A 16234-nucleotide genomic window follows, 5' to 3' on the forward strand; every position below is an offset into this window, starting at 1 on the left:
AAGGGATACTGAATCTTGTCATTATCTAGGTGTGACGCCCAAAGAGTGAACTGCGGCTACCCTTGAACATGAGGGAGCTCGCTTAAGGACAAAGCTGTCGGTCCGAAGATAGGAGGGTAGAGAGACGCTGAATAACCCGGGAATTCTTGTTATGGAAGGTAATTTCCTTACTGCAAGCGGTATACTGCTTGCATGAGAATTTTCCATTACTTTAAGCCAAAAGCATTCTAACATGTTACCAGAGCTAGTTTCTGGAATCTTAAAAACAAGTGAGATAGCAGATGTGACAGAGAATAATATAATATTATTCTGATGAAAACCAGCCTACTTTAGATAATAATGCTTTTTAACTCTCAGGATTCTGAGTACTTCTTTTGGTCTCTAACAAGAGCACAAATGTAGTCAATGAAGATTCTAATATTATTAAGAAGGAGTTGAACATATTCTACCTTAAAGCACAATATTCCTATGTAGTATCTGGTCAAGTGGCATCATCCTTGCCTTGGTGTTTTTCTAAAACCTAAACCAATCTATAAAATATGAGATGAACCAAAGTTTGATAGATACAAAAAAAAAATTTGTTTGAAAGAAAACAAATTGTAAAATCTAACCAGAATAACATGTAACATTAATTGCAGCTACCTGCACCAGGTTATTTTAATTCAAGTTCCTTAGACATACAGCTTAATCGTCAATTCTCAGCAAAAACCACAGCAAATCAATTTTCCTTATTCAGGGCAGAAAATTAAACAAATGAGCAGAAGTTTCTAAAATGAACTAACTGGGGATTATTCCCTGGGAAGAAATTCCACACCTGAGGCTACAGAATAGGAAGAATCCCTCTCAAGGCTCTAAAACAATGTGGGATATGGACTTTTTTTTTTTTTTTTAATGATTTTATTCATTTATCTGAGAGAGGGTGAGAGAGCAGACTCCCCACTAAGCAGGGAGCCCGATGCGGGACTCAAATCCCAGAACCCTGGGATTATGACCTGACCCAAGGGCAAATGCTAAACCAACTGAGCCACCCAGGTGCCTGGCATATGGACTTTTAGATCACTGGTTCCGCATATTAGAATCAACTTGGAGCTTTGACAAACCATAGTTGCCTGGCTTTCACTTCAAAACCAAATCTATCTGAGTCTCAGAGGGTGCACATCTGTCTTGTTTTTAAAGGTCTCCAGATGCAGAGTGATGGGCTGAGGACCACTGATTTAGACTTTGATGGAGAATTAATCATGTCATGGCAATGTAGGATTAATCATATTTTAAGGGTTTTAGGCACCTTAATCGAGAAAATGATGTGATGCCTAGGAATTAAGCCAACCACCTAACAACTATGAAGACTTTTGAGTATGGCTGGTACTTGTTAATAATCCATTCCCACAGATGAACCTTGCACAGAATCATGCTTAATGAACATACATACTGTAGTGAGGCTTTGCCCCTCACTGAAATATTGTTGGTGACATGACCGATGTAAATTTCTCCATTCTCGTATAAAACAGATTTTAGGGTACCTGCGTGGCTTAGTTGCTTAAGCAACTGCCTTTGGCTCAGGTCATGATCCTGGAATCCCAGGATTGAGTCCCGCATCAGGCTCCAGTCCCACATCAGGCTCTCAGCTCTACAGGGAGTCTGCTTCTCCCTCTGACCTTCTCCCTTCTCATGCTCTCTCTCTCTCTCTCAAATAAATAAATCTTAAAAAAAAAAAAACAAAAGATTTTAAACATAAACATAAGCATCAAATCAAAATCAGTCTTGGAGAAGGAAGGTCAAAAAGAGTCCAGACTAAGAGCTGAATTAGAATGGATCACGTGAACCCTAAACAAAAAGCTAGCCATAATTCAGGATGAGCCTGGGCAAGTATGGCTGACATTCAGTGGCCCAGGTCACAAACGTGATCACCCTATGGCCTATGGTCAATGTTCAGATGTCTAACTGGGGATGAGGAAAGAGACCAAAAATGGGAGCCTGGATAAGGAAGCAAAAAGAAGTATATCAGGAGCTAGTAGAGTCTTCTAGATCTACACAATAAATAGAACAACCTCTTGAGCTCTACGCAAATTGCCAGGATGCCAAGAGGGGAAAGGGCTTGTGGACTGACTACACTACAGGCCCTAGTGTTTGCACACACAGTGAATGCAGCAGAGCAGTACTTGTTGCTGAGCCTTTACCAGTCCTAGAAATAACTGTCACATGAAATAATAGAGAGTTAGGGTTAAAAGGGACCTTACAAGCAATTTAGTTCACCTGTCATCCAATGCTGTCAGTAGACCTGAGTTTCACTGATGTCTTTCTAAACTACAGAAAATAAATGTCAACATCTTTTATAAACATTTAAAAAAATGGGGCCCCTCGGTGGCTCAGTTGGTTAAGCATCTGACTCTTGATTTAGGTCAGGTCATGATCTCAGGGTCACAAGATCAAGCCCCAAGCTGAGCTCTGTGCTGGTGGCTTAGAGCCTGCTTGGGATTCTCCCTCTCCCTCTTCCTCCCGCCCTCCCCGCTCTAAAATGGTAATAATAATGGTGATGATGATAAAAGAAATGGTATGACTGTATTGACATCCAATAATGAACCATACTGATCCAAAATACTATTAAGTAAAATTCAACCCGTTTTTTTTTTTTTTAAAGATTTTATTTATTTATTTGACAGAGATCACAAGTAGGCAGAGAGGCAGGTAAAGAGAGAAGGAAGCAGGCTCCCCGCTGAGCAGAGAGCCCGATGTGGGGCTCAATCCCAGGATCCTGAAATCATGACCTGAGCTACAGGCAGAGGCTTAACCCACTGAGCCACCCAGGCGCCCCATAAAATTTAACTCTTAAACTCGTTTGCATTCAAAAATAATTTGAGTAGCTTACCCTTCTGTCATTTCCTTCACAGAAAGAACTTTTAAACTTAACTATTTCAAAATGTTGGTCTCTGCAGTCTGTCACTATGTAAATATTTTTTTCAGACTATAAGACATAAAAATAAATTTATCTCTTCATAGGTTAAGTTACTGGTAACCTACTGTCCATAAGACATGTTCCTTGAGTTACATTTCTAGCTGTGGCAATTTACACTTTGAACTAAACAATTGGTTTCATTTAATATAGCCTCAATTTCTTCTACCTGCACCCACTCACCTTGATGGCCAATGAGATTTAATGGGATTGAATTTTTCTCTAAGCAGATTGATTCTTCCAGATGGGTAATCATTAAGAAGTAAACTCCTTATCCTTTTGATAGCTGTCCTACAATCTTAATCTTTATTCTGACATGTAAATTTACACATCTGCTATAATACTGTATAGCATGTTTATCATTAGTCACAAAAAGTCATTTATTTCTGTTCAGGCTAGGAATCTTACTCCTGTAGGGCAACAGGCAGTCAGCCAAAAATCTGATGAAACATTTTACAGGAGTAAATCAGATTTTGGAAAGCATTATAAAACTCTGATCGTTCCTAAAATGGTTGCAAGCTCCCATGCAGGCAATCCCTAACCTCTTTAAACAACTTGGTGAAAGGACACCCATACAAAATCGTGCAGCTTCCACCTCACTTAAAAATTGATTTACCAATTTAGGTGGCTCAATTTATTGGCATTTTTCTGTTTTATGATAACTAGGTTATCATAAAAATAACAAAAAGGTTTAGAATGCATGGGGGAAAAAAGCCTAAAAATCCGTTATTCTACTACCTAAAATACAGAAACAATCTATTCGTATTTTTATACTTCTTTCTCAATTCTCTGCATTTTTTAACATACTTGAAATCATAAAATATAATACTTAGTGTTCTGCTTTTCTAACTTAATAGTATGGCTATTAAAATGCTATTAGAGGGGACAGCTGGTTGGCTCAGTGGGTTAAGCCTCTGCCTTTGGCTCAGGTCATGATCTCAGGGTCCTGGGTTCGAGCCCCACACTGGGCTCTCTGCTCAGCAGGGAGCCTGCTTCCCCCCTCTCTCTCTACCTGCCTCTCTGCCTACTTGTGACCTCTGTCAAATAAATAAATAGAATTTTTAAAATAAATAAATAAAATAAAATGCTATAAGAGGACTCACTTACCACCTGCCTACTGTTGGACACTTAAGTTGTTTTTAAATACTCAAAAAACATAAAATGGAGATATTAGTGCACAGGCTTTTTTCTATATTTAGGATATACACTTAAGTATATATTCTTACCAGATTCTCCAGCACTAAAATGATCAAATGGATTCCCTTCGGCATCCGGGTTTAGTAACATCATTTCAAACGGGATATCTTCCGCCTGAGAATTCTCATTGTCATCTTGGCACGTATACTTGTCTGCATAAAACACGTGCCATGCTTGTGGATATGGAATCTGGGACACGGTCAGATTATGTTCAGTCTGATTCATGGTCACTTTAAAAACAAAGAAAATAGCACTTTGAAAGCAAAATTCTCAAACGTACTCATTGTTTCAGTCATAAATTAGAATTCTTTTGTTTTGTTCCTACTACCTTGAAAACCGAAGCCCCGGTGTAGTACTGGAATAAGGCTGTAAACCTTAAGGCACGTAAGAATGATAATGTATCTTAACCAAAGGGATCACTACAGAGGTACTGTCAAACACCACAAGAGCAGAATGGTTTCAATGAGATTTTGAATATGAATTTTAAATTTTAAAGTTTCCAAGTAGATTAGTAACATTAAGAATTTTTTATTATAAGGAAATATACATAAACACAAAAGTTATCATTTTAACCATTTTGAAGTGTACAGTTCTGAGGCATTAAGTACCTTCACAATGCTGTGTAACAACTGCAGTGACATTTCTGAAAATTATATTTGAGTTAAAATTAAAACGGAACACTCAATTCAGAGAATCATTAGATCTAAAAACAATGACCCACAAATACCTTCAAAAGATTTTCCAAAATCTTTTTCTCATTGATTATTCTTTAAAAAGGTACTGAAAGGAGAAGAGTAGAAATGACCAGAATATCAGAGTTGTTCTACTGGGTCAGGTCTATACAGTGGGGGGAGGGGAGGCTCATGAATGTTGGCATCACACAGATCTGTGTTTGAATCTTGGCTCCAATACTTACCTTTGGTGTAAACTTAAGCTATATGTTATGATACTTTTTCATCTGTAGAATGAATCCTTAGAGCAAAGAGCTGATGGAAGGACTAAGTTATATGAGTCACTTACCATGATACCTGCCCTATAGTAATTGCTGAAGAAAGACTGATTCTCCTTTTTCTTTCTTTTAAACAAGGTAGTTATACTAATAAATGGCTCTTAAACCAGGGTAATCCTGCTGCCCTCCAGTACATTTGAAAATGAAATGTACAGTTCTGTAGTCAAAATAGTTGAGAAGGTCCTTGGAGGGAGGCTGTGCTAAGCCTCATGCAATCCAAGGTAAAGTTTCATACAATAAAAACTTGTTCTGCCCAAAATGCCAAGAGCACCCCCTTTGAGGAACACTTAGTGATGTCTAAGATGCCGCCCAAATCTGAAAGTACGATTCTGACTTAAGAGGCACTCTCGAACACTACCATGAAGCTGTAGGACAGTAGTGTCTCAAGTGTTATGTATAATAAAAAGAAGAGAAGAGTTAGAAGAAGTCTTGGTGATGTTACTTAATAACCTTGCGACTCAACAAAGAAATTGCTTACTCACTCAAGATGTGTTTTTTCAGCAGTAAAATTCAGATACTTGACTTAACTCAGAGTTCTTGTGAGGAGCAAATGAGACAGTATATGGAAATCCAAATAAAGAGCCTGATTCTCTACAAAGTTATTCTTTTTTTTTCCCCCAAAGTAAAATATTCTTAAAATATAAGATTATGATGGGCCCAGTTCCCAACTCCCCACAGCATGTCAGCTAGTCTTCATCTTTTTCTCGATGAAGAAAAAAAATGCCTTTTTTTTTTTTTTTTAAAGATTTTACTATTCATTTGACAGACAGATCACAAGTAGGCAGAGAGGCAGGCAAAGAGAGAGGAGGAAGCAGGCTCCCTGCTGAGCAGAGAGCCTGACTCGGGGCTTGATCCCAGGACCCTGGGATCATGACCTGAGCCGAAGGCAGAGGCTTAACCCACTGAGCCAACCAGGTGCCCCCCAAAAATGCTTTTTAATAAACAAAAGACACTTCCTGAGATAAACATGGGGATTTGCATGGGGCCATTATGAATTACTCATTTTCTTAGATGTCATGATGGAATTGTTGTTATGAAGAAGTGCTCACGACACCCATGGCCTATGTTAGTTACTAAGCCTCGATTAAAAACAAAAATCACACACATACAAATATGAAGCAAATGTAACAAAATATTAACAATTACTGAATCTAAGCAAAGGATACACTCATGTTAGTTGTATGACACTTCCAACTCATCTGTATGATTGGAGACTTTGCGAGTAAAATTTTAAAAAATGCTATTTATAAGTTATCTTTATAAATGAGATACACATTTATCTAGTCAGGATTCACATTTTGAGGACTTAGACTTTACAACTGGGAATTTCATTAACAGTAGTTCAAGCAGACAAGATGATTTTTATTAACAATGCCTCAGCATTGTTTTTTGGGCTATATTAATTTAGCTGACATTTATACTTTTGTTTTTGGTTTATTTATTTATTGTATAGCTTCTTGAAAAATGTAGCAAAGACTAGTTTTTGTTAAATATTTGAAGACCTTTAATAAGAATTCAATATATGACCAATAGTGGCTCAGAAATTAGGTTTTTGAAATGTGCAGCTCCCAATTACATAATCTGGACCTTATAACATAAAGGGTCTGAAACGTTCCATTTTATCATTATCACTTGCACTTTTTTCTTAGATAAAACAACATAAAAATTAACCATTGTATTTTTCACCAATATACTTCTGAATGTCTCATTTTCAATTATGCAGATTTATATAAAATAAAAACAGAATGTGCTTCAAAAAATGATATTGGCCTTTGGTTTTTTGGCCTCGTGGCCTTTTTTAGCAAGCCTAGGAAACAAACATCTTGACAAAACTGTACGTTCATTGTTTTTGAGACAACAGATTAGCACACAGCATGCGTATTCCATGCTGATGTAATTAGTATCTCACATATTAACAAAATCTCACATATTAACAAAACTTGAATTACAAAAAATGGTGTTACATGGCTAGCTGCCCAATCATGTTATAAAAGAAAATACACAGAATAATAAAATGCTAACACCTTTAAATGATTTATAAAATACATTAAGTGTACAAAAGGAATTATTGTGCATATGGTATACAAAGACAATACTAAAAATGTTTTATAAGCAAAATATTTAGCTTTTGTAACCTGAATTTCCTCGTTAATCTTTTTATATAATGTCATAATTTTCAGTGTTTTTATCTGTCTCAGTTGCTTTAAAAACCTATAAAACAGTTATCATTTAAAAAAAAAATCTGGTGTAGTATAGCTTACTGAAAGAGGAAAAGGAAGACTGAAAAATAATTTCTCAAACACTAATTTGAGGGAAAGTATACTCACAAGCAACATTTAACACCACAGAATTTTTCAAATCTGTCTTTGTCTTTTCATATCTGTCTTAGACTTTTCATAGTTTCATAGCAGCAGTAAGGTTTTACATAGGAATTTGGCATAATTAATGAACTCATTACCAAGTAGGTGAAAGGCTCTTAATTCTGCCACATTAATGGCCAGGAAATGAGAATTATTTCTGTAAGAAATTATTTAAAAATATGTGGTACCACTACTCTGTCATGAATTTAGAGACATGCTTTTTGTTTCAATGCACCTGAATAATAAGATACTATAAGTATGACAACTAATATGTAAAAGTTGGAGGATATTTCTTAAGACTTGGCTTCTATTGCTGGAAAAAGAGTTGATGATATATCTCACCCGTACTTAATTTAGTTCAGGTCCCCAAATTTAACAAAACAATCTTCATTCTGCACAAACGCCTATTTCCTGAGATCTTCCATTCCATTAATTCCAAAAAATATCCTTGCACTCAACAGAAGAAGAATAGAGAAGAGGGAAAAATAGTTTAAGAAACAACTGCAAGAAGTTTTGGAAGTTGTAGCTTTATAAATATGCAACATCCTAAAAAGTTGTAATTAGAATCACAGCAGTTTATGACTTTCAGGAACCTTAATGAAAACTTATCCAACTTTCTTGCTGTATGAATAGGTAAAGTGAGGCTCGAAGAAAACAAGCAGTGATTCTCAGTCTAGACGTCTTTCCACTGCACCATGCTTTCCCCGTACACCTAAAGTCTGTGACTGAAGGTATAGGACTGATACAAAAATTATGTTTTTGCAAGAATATAGTGTATAACATTAACTAGGTAACAAAAAAACTAAGTCAATTCCTACAGCTCAAAGCTTTAAATTGCCTGCTAAGTTTTTACTGGAAGAAAAAGACCAAATATAAAGCAATCAACCTAGCAACCAAAAAAACCCCCCCCCAATCTCTTCCATGAATGGTGTTAGAAAAACTGGACAGCTACATCCAAAAAAAATGAAACTGGACCACTCTCTTCTACCATACAGACACACAAAAAAACACCTCAAAATGGATTAAAGACCTAAATGTGAGAACTGAAACCATAAAAATCCTTGAAGAGAGCACAGGCAGTAATTTTTCTGACCTCAGCTGTACACAACATTTTTCTAGATATGTCTCCTGAGGTGATGAAAATAAAAGCAAAAATAGATTATTGAGACTACATCAAAATAAAAAGCTTCTGCACAGTGAACGAACCAATCAATAAAACAGGAAGACAACAGGGGAGAAGATAGTTGCAAATGACATATCTGATAATAGGTCAATATCCAAAACATATAAAGAACTTAAACAACTCAACACCAAAAAACCACAAATAATACATTAAAAAATGGGTAGAAGACATAAACTGACATTTCTCCAAAGAAGACATACAGAAGGCCAACAGACACATCAAAAGATGTTTAATATCACTCATCATCAGGGAAATGCAAATCAAAACCACACTGAGATATCACCTCACATCTGTCAGTATAGTTAAAATAAAAAACACAAGAAGTAACAATGGTTGGTGAGGATGTGGAGAAAAAGGAGCCCTCAGTTCAGTTGCTGGTAATGCACACTGGTCCAGACACTGTGGAAAACAATATGGAGGCTGCTCAAAAAATTAAAAATAGAAATACCATATGAGCCAGTGATTTCACTACTGTGTATGTACCCAAAGAATACAAAAACATTAATCTGAAAAGATACACACACCCGTATGTTTACTGCAGCATTATTTATAATAGCCAAAAGACGGAAGTGGCCCAAGTGTCCACTGACAGATGAGTGGATAAAGAAGAGGTGACACATATGAAATCTTCCATTTGCAAAAGCACGGATGGAGCTAGGGATTATACTAAGTGAAAAAAGTCAGTCAGGGAAAGACAAACACCATACTCTTAACTAGAGCGAACAAACTGATGGTTTCCAGAGGGTAGATGGGTGGAGGGATGGGTGGGAAAGCTGAAGGGGATTAAGAGAACATTGATCATGATGAGCACTGAGCAAAGTACAGAGTTGTTTAATAACTATATTATACACCTGAAACTAATATAACACCGTATTAACTACACCGGAATTAAAATAAAACAAAATACCCTTCGAGCCCTAAGCTCTATGACAATTCATCCTACAAACATTTAGTAAAAGCTTAACTAAGCACTAGGGTATTGTAAATTTTCATTCTCATACTACCATGTAACTAACATGCATAGTACTTAATCACAATTGTAATTTCACATTTATTCACATCGATCAGATTCATTTCTGTCACCCCCCACTAACCTTAAGGGCCAAAAGAGTATATTTTGGTCCCTGATCCATCACAAGCGCCTTGTCTAGTACATGAAGCAATGGAAATGAACGAGTGGAGCAAAAGAGCCCTGCTGCTCTGACTGATTTTATAACAAAAACACAAGATATAAAGTGGTAACTATAATATGTGCTATGGAAAAAAACTAGCTATAAAAACTCAAGTGTCAACTTAGTGTAGAGAGGGGCCAGAGAGGGAAGGAAGAACAAACAGAGGAAAAGCCTGTGCAAAGGCTCAGGCTAGCACTGAAATAAAACAAGCCTGCAGGTGAAATGAGCCAGGAGGGGACACTGCTGTGGGATGGAACTGGGCGGTAAATATGGCTACACCACGACAGCTCTGCGGAGCAGGCCCAGGACACCTGTCTTTGTCCTAAGCGCAAAAGAAAATGACTGGAGTATTTCTGGGTGTAGGTGAGGAAGTGAACGCGACATGATCAAATCTGCTGTTCAGAAAGATCGCTCTGGTTAAGGGGGGCACCAGCATGGCAGTTGTGGCCGGGAAAGAGACTGCTGCAACAGGCAAAAGATTATGACAGCCTGGAATAACATGGGAGGGGCAGAGACACAGAAAAACAGATGAATTCCAGAGATATTCAGAGGTCACTTACTGACAGATTGGAAGGGGACGGAGAGCTCAAAGAGGGAGTGCTGGAAGACTCCCTGGGTTCTGGCTAGGACAGATGGTGGTGCCATCTTGAAACAGGGAACACCAGAAGTGGAAGACAACCAGGTTTGGAAGGGCAAGATGATAAACTGGTTTCGGACATAATAAGTGGAAATGGAAGGTTGTAACTTTTCACCCATCTATGGAACATTTAGATGACGGAATTGGCATAGAAAGGAAAAGACAACTGATACTGAGCGTTTGACAAATTTCCCAGGTGAGTTCTGAAAATCAGGGGAGGGAAAATAAGTTTATGTAACCATCTCTTTGATACCTAAATCTAGTCATGGAAGACTTATTCAACATCCTGTCATTGTCATCTCATTGATCTAGATAAGAGAGCCCCACAAGAGGTGGCAGGGATTGCAAGGCTTCTACCTTTTTTTTTTTTTTTAAAGATTTATTTACTTGAGAGAGAGAATGTGTACATGAGGTGGGGGAAGTGGGGAGAGGGAGAGAGAAAATCTCAAGCAGACTCTGTGCTGAGCACAGAGCCCAGTGTGGCGCTCGACCTTGCAACCCTGAGATCATGACCTGAGCTGAAAACAAGAGTCCGATGTTCAACCAACTGAACACCCAGGCACCCCAGGGGCTTCTCCTCTTATCCCTATTCCTGCTGGCTGCCTTATGAGGGACCAGAGAGCTGCTGAGACTAAGACTGCAAGTTCAGAAAATGGCAATGTTTTACTTGACTAGATTAAAAGAAGATTCAGACTCGCTGATATGCAGAACGTGGTAGGGGAAACAAAAGGGGGGAAAGAGAGGAGAGGAATAATTCCTATTTTTTTTTCCCTGGGTGCTTCACATTCCTACAACCAATTACCTTCCAAGGGGTAAAATGGGTAGCAGGGCATATGCCCTTCATTTCCACAGAAATTAAAAAGAATTTCACTAATTCTGGATAATACACGCTAATACTTGGGATAGGGCTGATGAGGGTAAAGGGGTTCAAAGATACAGGCAACTATGATAATAAGAGAGCTTTTCCGGAAGCAAATCTAGAAGTTTACAAATGATGCGGTGCTGGTACATCCTAAAACGACACTGTGTTACCCTATGACTAGATCCCACGTTCCAATAACACGTTGCAAAACAGCATCACTTGAACGCGCCTGGGTGGGTCAGTTGGTTAAAAGCAACTGCTTTTGGCTCAGGTCATGATCCTGGAGTCCTGGGATCAAGTCCTGCATTGGGCTCCCTGCTCGGTGGGGAGTCTGCTTCTCCCTCTGACCTCTCCCCTCTCATGATCTTTCTCTCTCTCTCTCTCAAATAAATAAATAAAATCTTAAACAAACACCATCAATTGGGCTAAATCATACAATTAACTGAGATAATACATATTTAGTGCTTAGCTCAGTGCTAGCAGATAATAAACATTCAACAAATGCTATTATTCATTTTATGCTGCCACTAGGCCAAAATACATTTGCCATATTGGTATGAATTATGTGACTGACTTGTAAGAAGTCTGAATGAAGGAGAGTATGCCTTTTATATTACCTGGATATTTTTCACAAAATTTTAACAAGGGGAGGGGAAAGTCATTCTATCCTTTGATCAAGGAGAACTTCAGCTTAAAATGTTCTAGACAAAATGTCATCACAGTGAGATGTGTCATGAAACATGCTGATATGAAAATAAAGATTTTAACATTCAAGAGGGAAAAAAACCCCACAAAATCTAATGATCAAAGAAAAGAAGATATACTCACTTGTCAACTGAGCTTTGGATAATTTTTCACCACAACTATAACCATGACTGCTCTCCTGTAGCTTTAGCCATTCCTGGGCTTGGAACAGGTAGAGTTTAGCTTCTTTTCCAACAGCTACTGCTATGTTGTTGATTCTGACACACAGAAGAGCATGGTCACCTTGACATTAAGACAAAAATTATTAAATTGTTTGGTCTTGTATGGAACTCACATGATAAGACAATTCAACACCTTTATTAATCAAAACAGGAATTTAAAAAGCATATTTCCTTTTTGCTTTTTAAAATTTAAATTTAAATTTAATTAATTAAATTAATTAATTAAATTAATATTATTAGTTTCAGAGGAAGAGTTCAGTGATTCATCAGTCTTATAGAATATCCAAGAACAGTTTTTCTTTCATTCTTTTTTTTTTAAAGATTTTATTTATTTATTTGACAGACAGAGATTTTAAGTAGGCAGAGAGGCAGGCAGAGAGGAGGAAGCAGGCTCCCTGCTGAGCAGAGAGCCCGATTGTGTGTGTGTGTGGGGGGGGGGGAGCTCCATCTCAGGATACTGGGATCATGACCTGAGCCCAAGGCAGAGGCTTTAACCCACTGAGCCACCCAGGCGCCCATTCAGGTGCAAATCAAAAGACTATTCATAATAATTATCCAAATTAATGTGTGGTATCTCCTTACACTTCCAATGAAAAGTGATGCCATTTCACTGAATAAACAGCAAACATCTGCTGTATTTGGACATTCACCATAAGAGAATTTTTGCCTCATTCTACAACCACTCCACATCTTTACTATTTGTTCATAAACTATCTACAGAAATTTCCCACCAAAGTTCCTCGTTTTCTAATATAACTTGTGAGTTAATATACTTTTAATGTAAAAAATACGCATAGCTAATAGCAAGAAAGTTTAAACAAATGAGTTTGGAGGTAGACATTTTATACTTGACAAAAGATTTGACATCTTTGACTTTTACAAAGGAACTTGCAGAACAATAGATGTTGTGAGACATTATAAAATAAGCCTGGTTGTACACACAATGTACACTGAAGACCCCGAACAGAAATGGCAAAAAGTAGTTGCCTCTAGGGAAAGGGACTCTGGGTGAGAGGTAAAGCAGGAGGCGGTTTTCAGTTTTCATTTTAAGATCTCTTCTCCTGTGCTGTTGTCCTTTTTTTTATAATTATCACTTTGACGAACATTTTTTTTTTTAAGATTTTATTTATTTATTTGACAGAGATCACAAGTAGGCAGAGAGAGAGGAGGAAACAAGCTCCCTGCTGAGCAGAGAGCCCGATGTGGGGCTCCATCCCAGGACCCTGGAATCATGACCTGAGCCGAAGGCAGAGAGAGGCTTTAACCCACTGAGCCACCCAGGTGCCCTGAAAAAACATTTTAAATAAATTCATGTTAGTATGTATCAAAGAATGTCCAAGTCTCCTACATAAATTGATTATATTATAAACTATCCAAAATTTTAGAAGTGACATGAAGGCTTAACATTTTAAATCACATTCTGAGTTAGTTAATTATTTCAGTATTACTTAGTATTATTATTTTACTGAATTCAAATTCACGGAAGACTGGAAATAATAAAAAAATTTATATACATACACACAACACACACATACACAGAAAGAGCGTGTATGTGTGTTAACGTACTTGGTCCTCAGTCTTCCTTGAGATATCCGGATTATCTACTTAAGTTTCCCCTCCATGTTTACCAAGTAATGATGAGATATCCGGGTTTTCTAAGTCCCTCTGCTACTGATAACCCACATCATAGCATCCATATATCCCAGATTTTCTAGCACTGTCCAGGTTGTGTTATTTATTGTAGAGTCTTTGCTATCACTGTCAATATTCAAAGTACAGTTACAGCCAACTGATTAAAAAAAATAATAAACAAACTAAAAATGTGACCTAAAAAAAAATAATAAAGTGTTTCTATAGTTTCTTCTTCACCCAACCTCTGTGCCACATAGGATATTGGAAAACTGTGTTCATTTTCTCAGCTATTTTAAACACTTTGATTTTAAAAAAATATTTTTTTTTCAGGTTCCCCTCCATTTACACCAATTCTGTAATTTTGCAATACTTCAAATTCCTTCCCTACACCAAAATAGTTTCTTTGCTCTATTACCTTCTCTGGGACAACAGTCTGACATTGCATCTTTTAACGCTAAAAACTGTATTAATCAAGGATACCATCCTCATCAGGGCAAATAATTATTTGGAATACAATACCAGTCAACTAGAGTACCAAAAGTACGAACCCAGAAAATCACTTAAATTTCCAGAGTGCAAGTAAAGCAAAAATTAGAATGAACTGCAAATTCATTCATTTAAGACATTGCTTTTTGAGGGAGACCAGGAAGTCAGAATCAAATGCAGTTCTCGTTTCAGAAAGGCCAGAAAGGATACACTTATGAAGAAGCTTCCAGAACACACTTACAGGCATTTCTGTCAAGTGAATTCTAGGCCTCCTGATCCATGGTGAATCTACTCCTTTAGTAGTGGGGTAACCAAACTGTCCCCCCTCGGGACCACTAGATTAGCAAGTATTTTATTTGGTTTCCAAGACCTCTCTGCTTCGAGTCGGTTTTAGCAAATTATCTTAAAAACAAAAACTAAACCCAGTAAATCGAAGTTCTGGAGCTTAAATGTACCCGTAAGTACAGTGTCTTAGTGTAATAACCAGGCTGAGCCAGGACTGAGCAAAGGATGCTTCCTTGAGGGAAGGATCTCGAAAGATGCAGCGGAGGAAGTCCTCGGTACTTTCGTCCGGGTGGGCAGGGAGGGGGAAACGGTGTTTCCAGTGCGGACCACAGTCACTAGTCGGGGGAGGGTGCAGACCAGGGAGTGCGGAGCAGTGACGGCAAGGCGGGCGTGAACGCGTCCCGGATCCCGGCAGCTGCGGTCGGGGGCGGGCTGCCGGCGCTGCGGGAAGTCCAGGTGCAGCCGGGGCAGTCCCCCGCGTCGCGGCCACCGGCTCCAGGCCTCCCCCAGCGAGGCGGGGAGGCGCTGCCCGCGGGGTGGGCCCACGCGCCTGCATCCCGCTCCCCGCCCCCCGCACCTACCGTGGAACTCGAAGTGGCCGATGCTCTGGCCCTGAGCGTCTCGGGCCGCGGCGCTGCTGAAGCTGCCCCGCAGGGTCTTACCCTGGCTGCCCGGCGGCCACCAGCAGCAGGCGAGAGACACCGCCAGCAGCCGCAGGGCTCCCATCCCCCGCCTCTCCCTCGCGGCACCTACACCCGGGCCCTAACTGCCTGCGGCCGCTTTCCCCACGTCGGCAGCCTGGGCCGCGGGAGGAGGGAGCAGGACCCGCGTCCCGGACCCGCCCACGGAAGACTGACAACCTATGTGGCAGGCCCCTCCGCCACGAGCCAAGCACACCCACCAATCAGAGGCCGAGATGGGCGGGACGTGTGGAGGCGCGCGTCCCATCACTCCCCAGCCTGCCGGCTAGTTCCCGCCTTTTTTACGGAGACTCGGAAGGATGTTGCCTCCGGTTACGGAAAAAGCCTAGACCTCTGCCGTCTCCATGCGTGGTACTACTGCGCATGCGCCAGGCTCCCGAGGACTTTCCAGGGAGTTTGTACGGTTCTGGAAGAACTGAGAAGAAGCGCACGATGGCACCGGTTCTGGTGAGGAAAAGAAAGCTCCCGCAAAGGCCGAGGTGCCTATGCAAACTGGACGTTTCCGTTTTACTGTCCAAAGATACGTAGTTGTAACTGTAGATGTCCAAGTTTAATGCAAGAATTCTCTTGGCGCATCTAACCGATTTTAACTTCTTTGGTTACCTGTCTTCTTGATTTATATCGTCAGACAGCTGCAAAGTACAGCGTACACCCGTACATCCAATTATCTCAATGAAACATGTCTAATAGCCCCTCTTCTGGGAGGCGATGGTAGGAAGCAGCTGCCACTCTGGATATCCAGGCCATCCTGGTCTCATCTTACTTGTCCTGTGGCACAGTCTTAATTTTCTCCAGTTGGCCACACACAGCCCATCTCTACCCTAGAGCCACAGA

The 16234-nt window shown here is 39.4% G+C and overlaps 1 protein-coding gene across 2 annotated transcripts in view; it reads right to left on the reverse strand.

Moving 5' to 3' along the window:
* Positions 1–15546, reverse strand: part of GPR180 (G protein-coupled receptor 180) — a 30739-nt gene extending 15193 nt beyond the window's left edge. For both annotated transcript variants that reach the window (XM_059144231.1, XM_059144230.1), the window contains exons 1-3: positions 15281–15546; positions 12199–12357; positions 4177–4377 (exon numbers count right to left, since the gene is read on the reverse strand). In XM_059144231.1, coding sequence (XP_059000214.1) covers positions 4177–4377; positions 12199–12357; positions 15281–15425 — 505 coding nt within the window. In that variant the 5' untranslated portion in view covers positions 15426–15546. The remainder of the gene's footprint in view (positions 1–4176; positions 4378–12198; positions 12358–15280) is intronic.
* Between the last annotated feature and the right edge of the window lie 688 nt (positions 15547–16234).

Source organism: Mustela lutreola, chromosome 13, assembly GCF_030435805.1.
Source record: "Mustela lutreola isolate mMusLut2 chromosome 13, mMusLut2.pri, whole genome shotgun sequence".
In the NCBI taxonomy this organism is placed as follows: Eukaryota; Metazoa; Chordata; class Mammalia; order Carnivora; family Mustelidae; genus Mustela; species Mustela lutreola.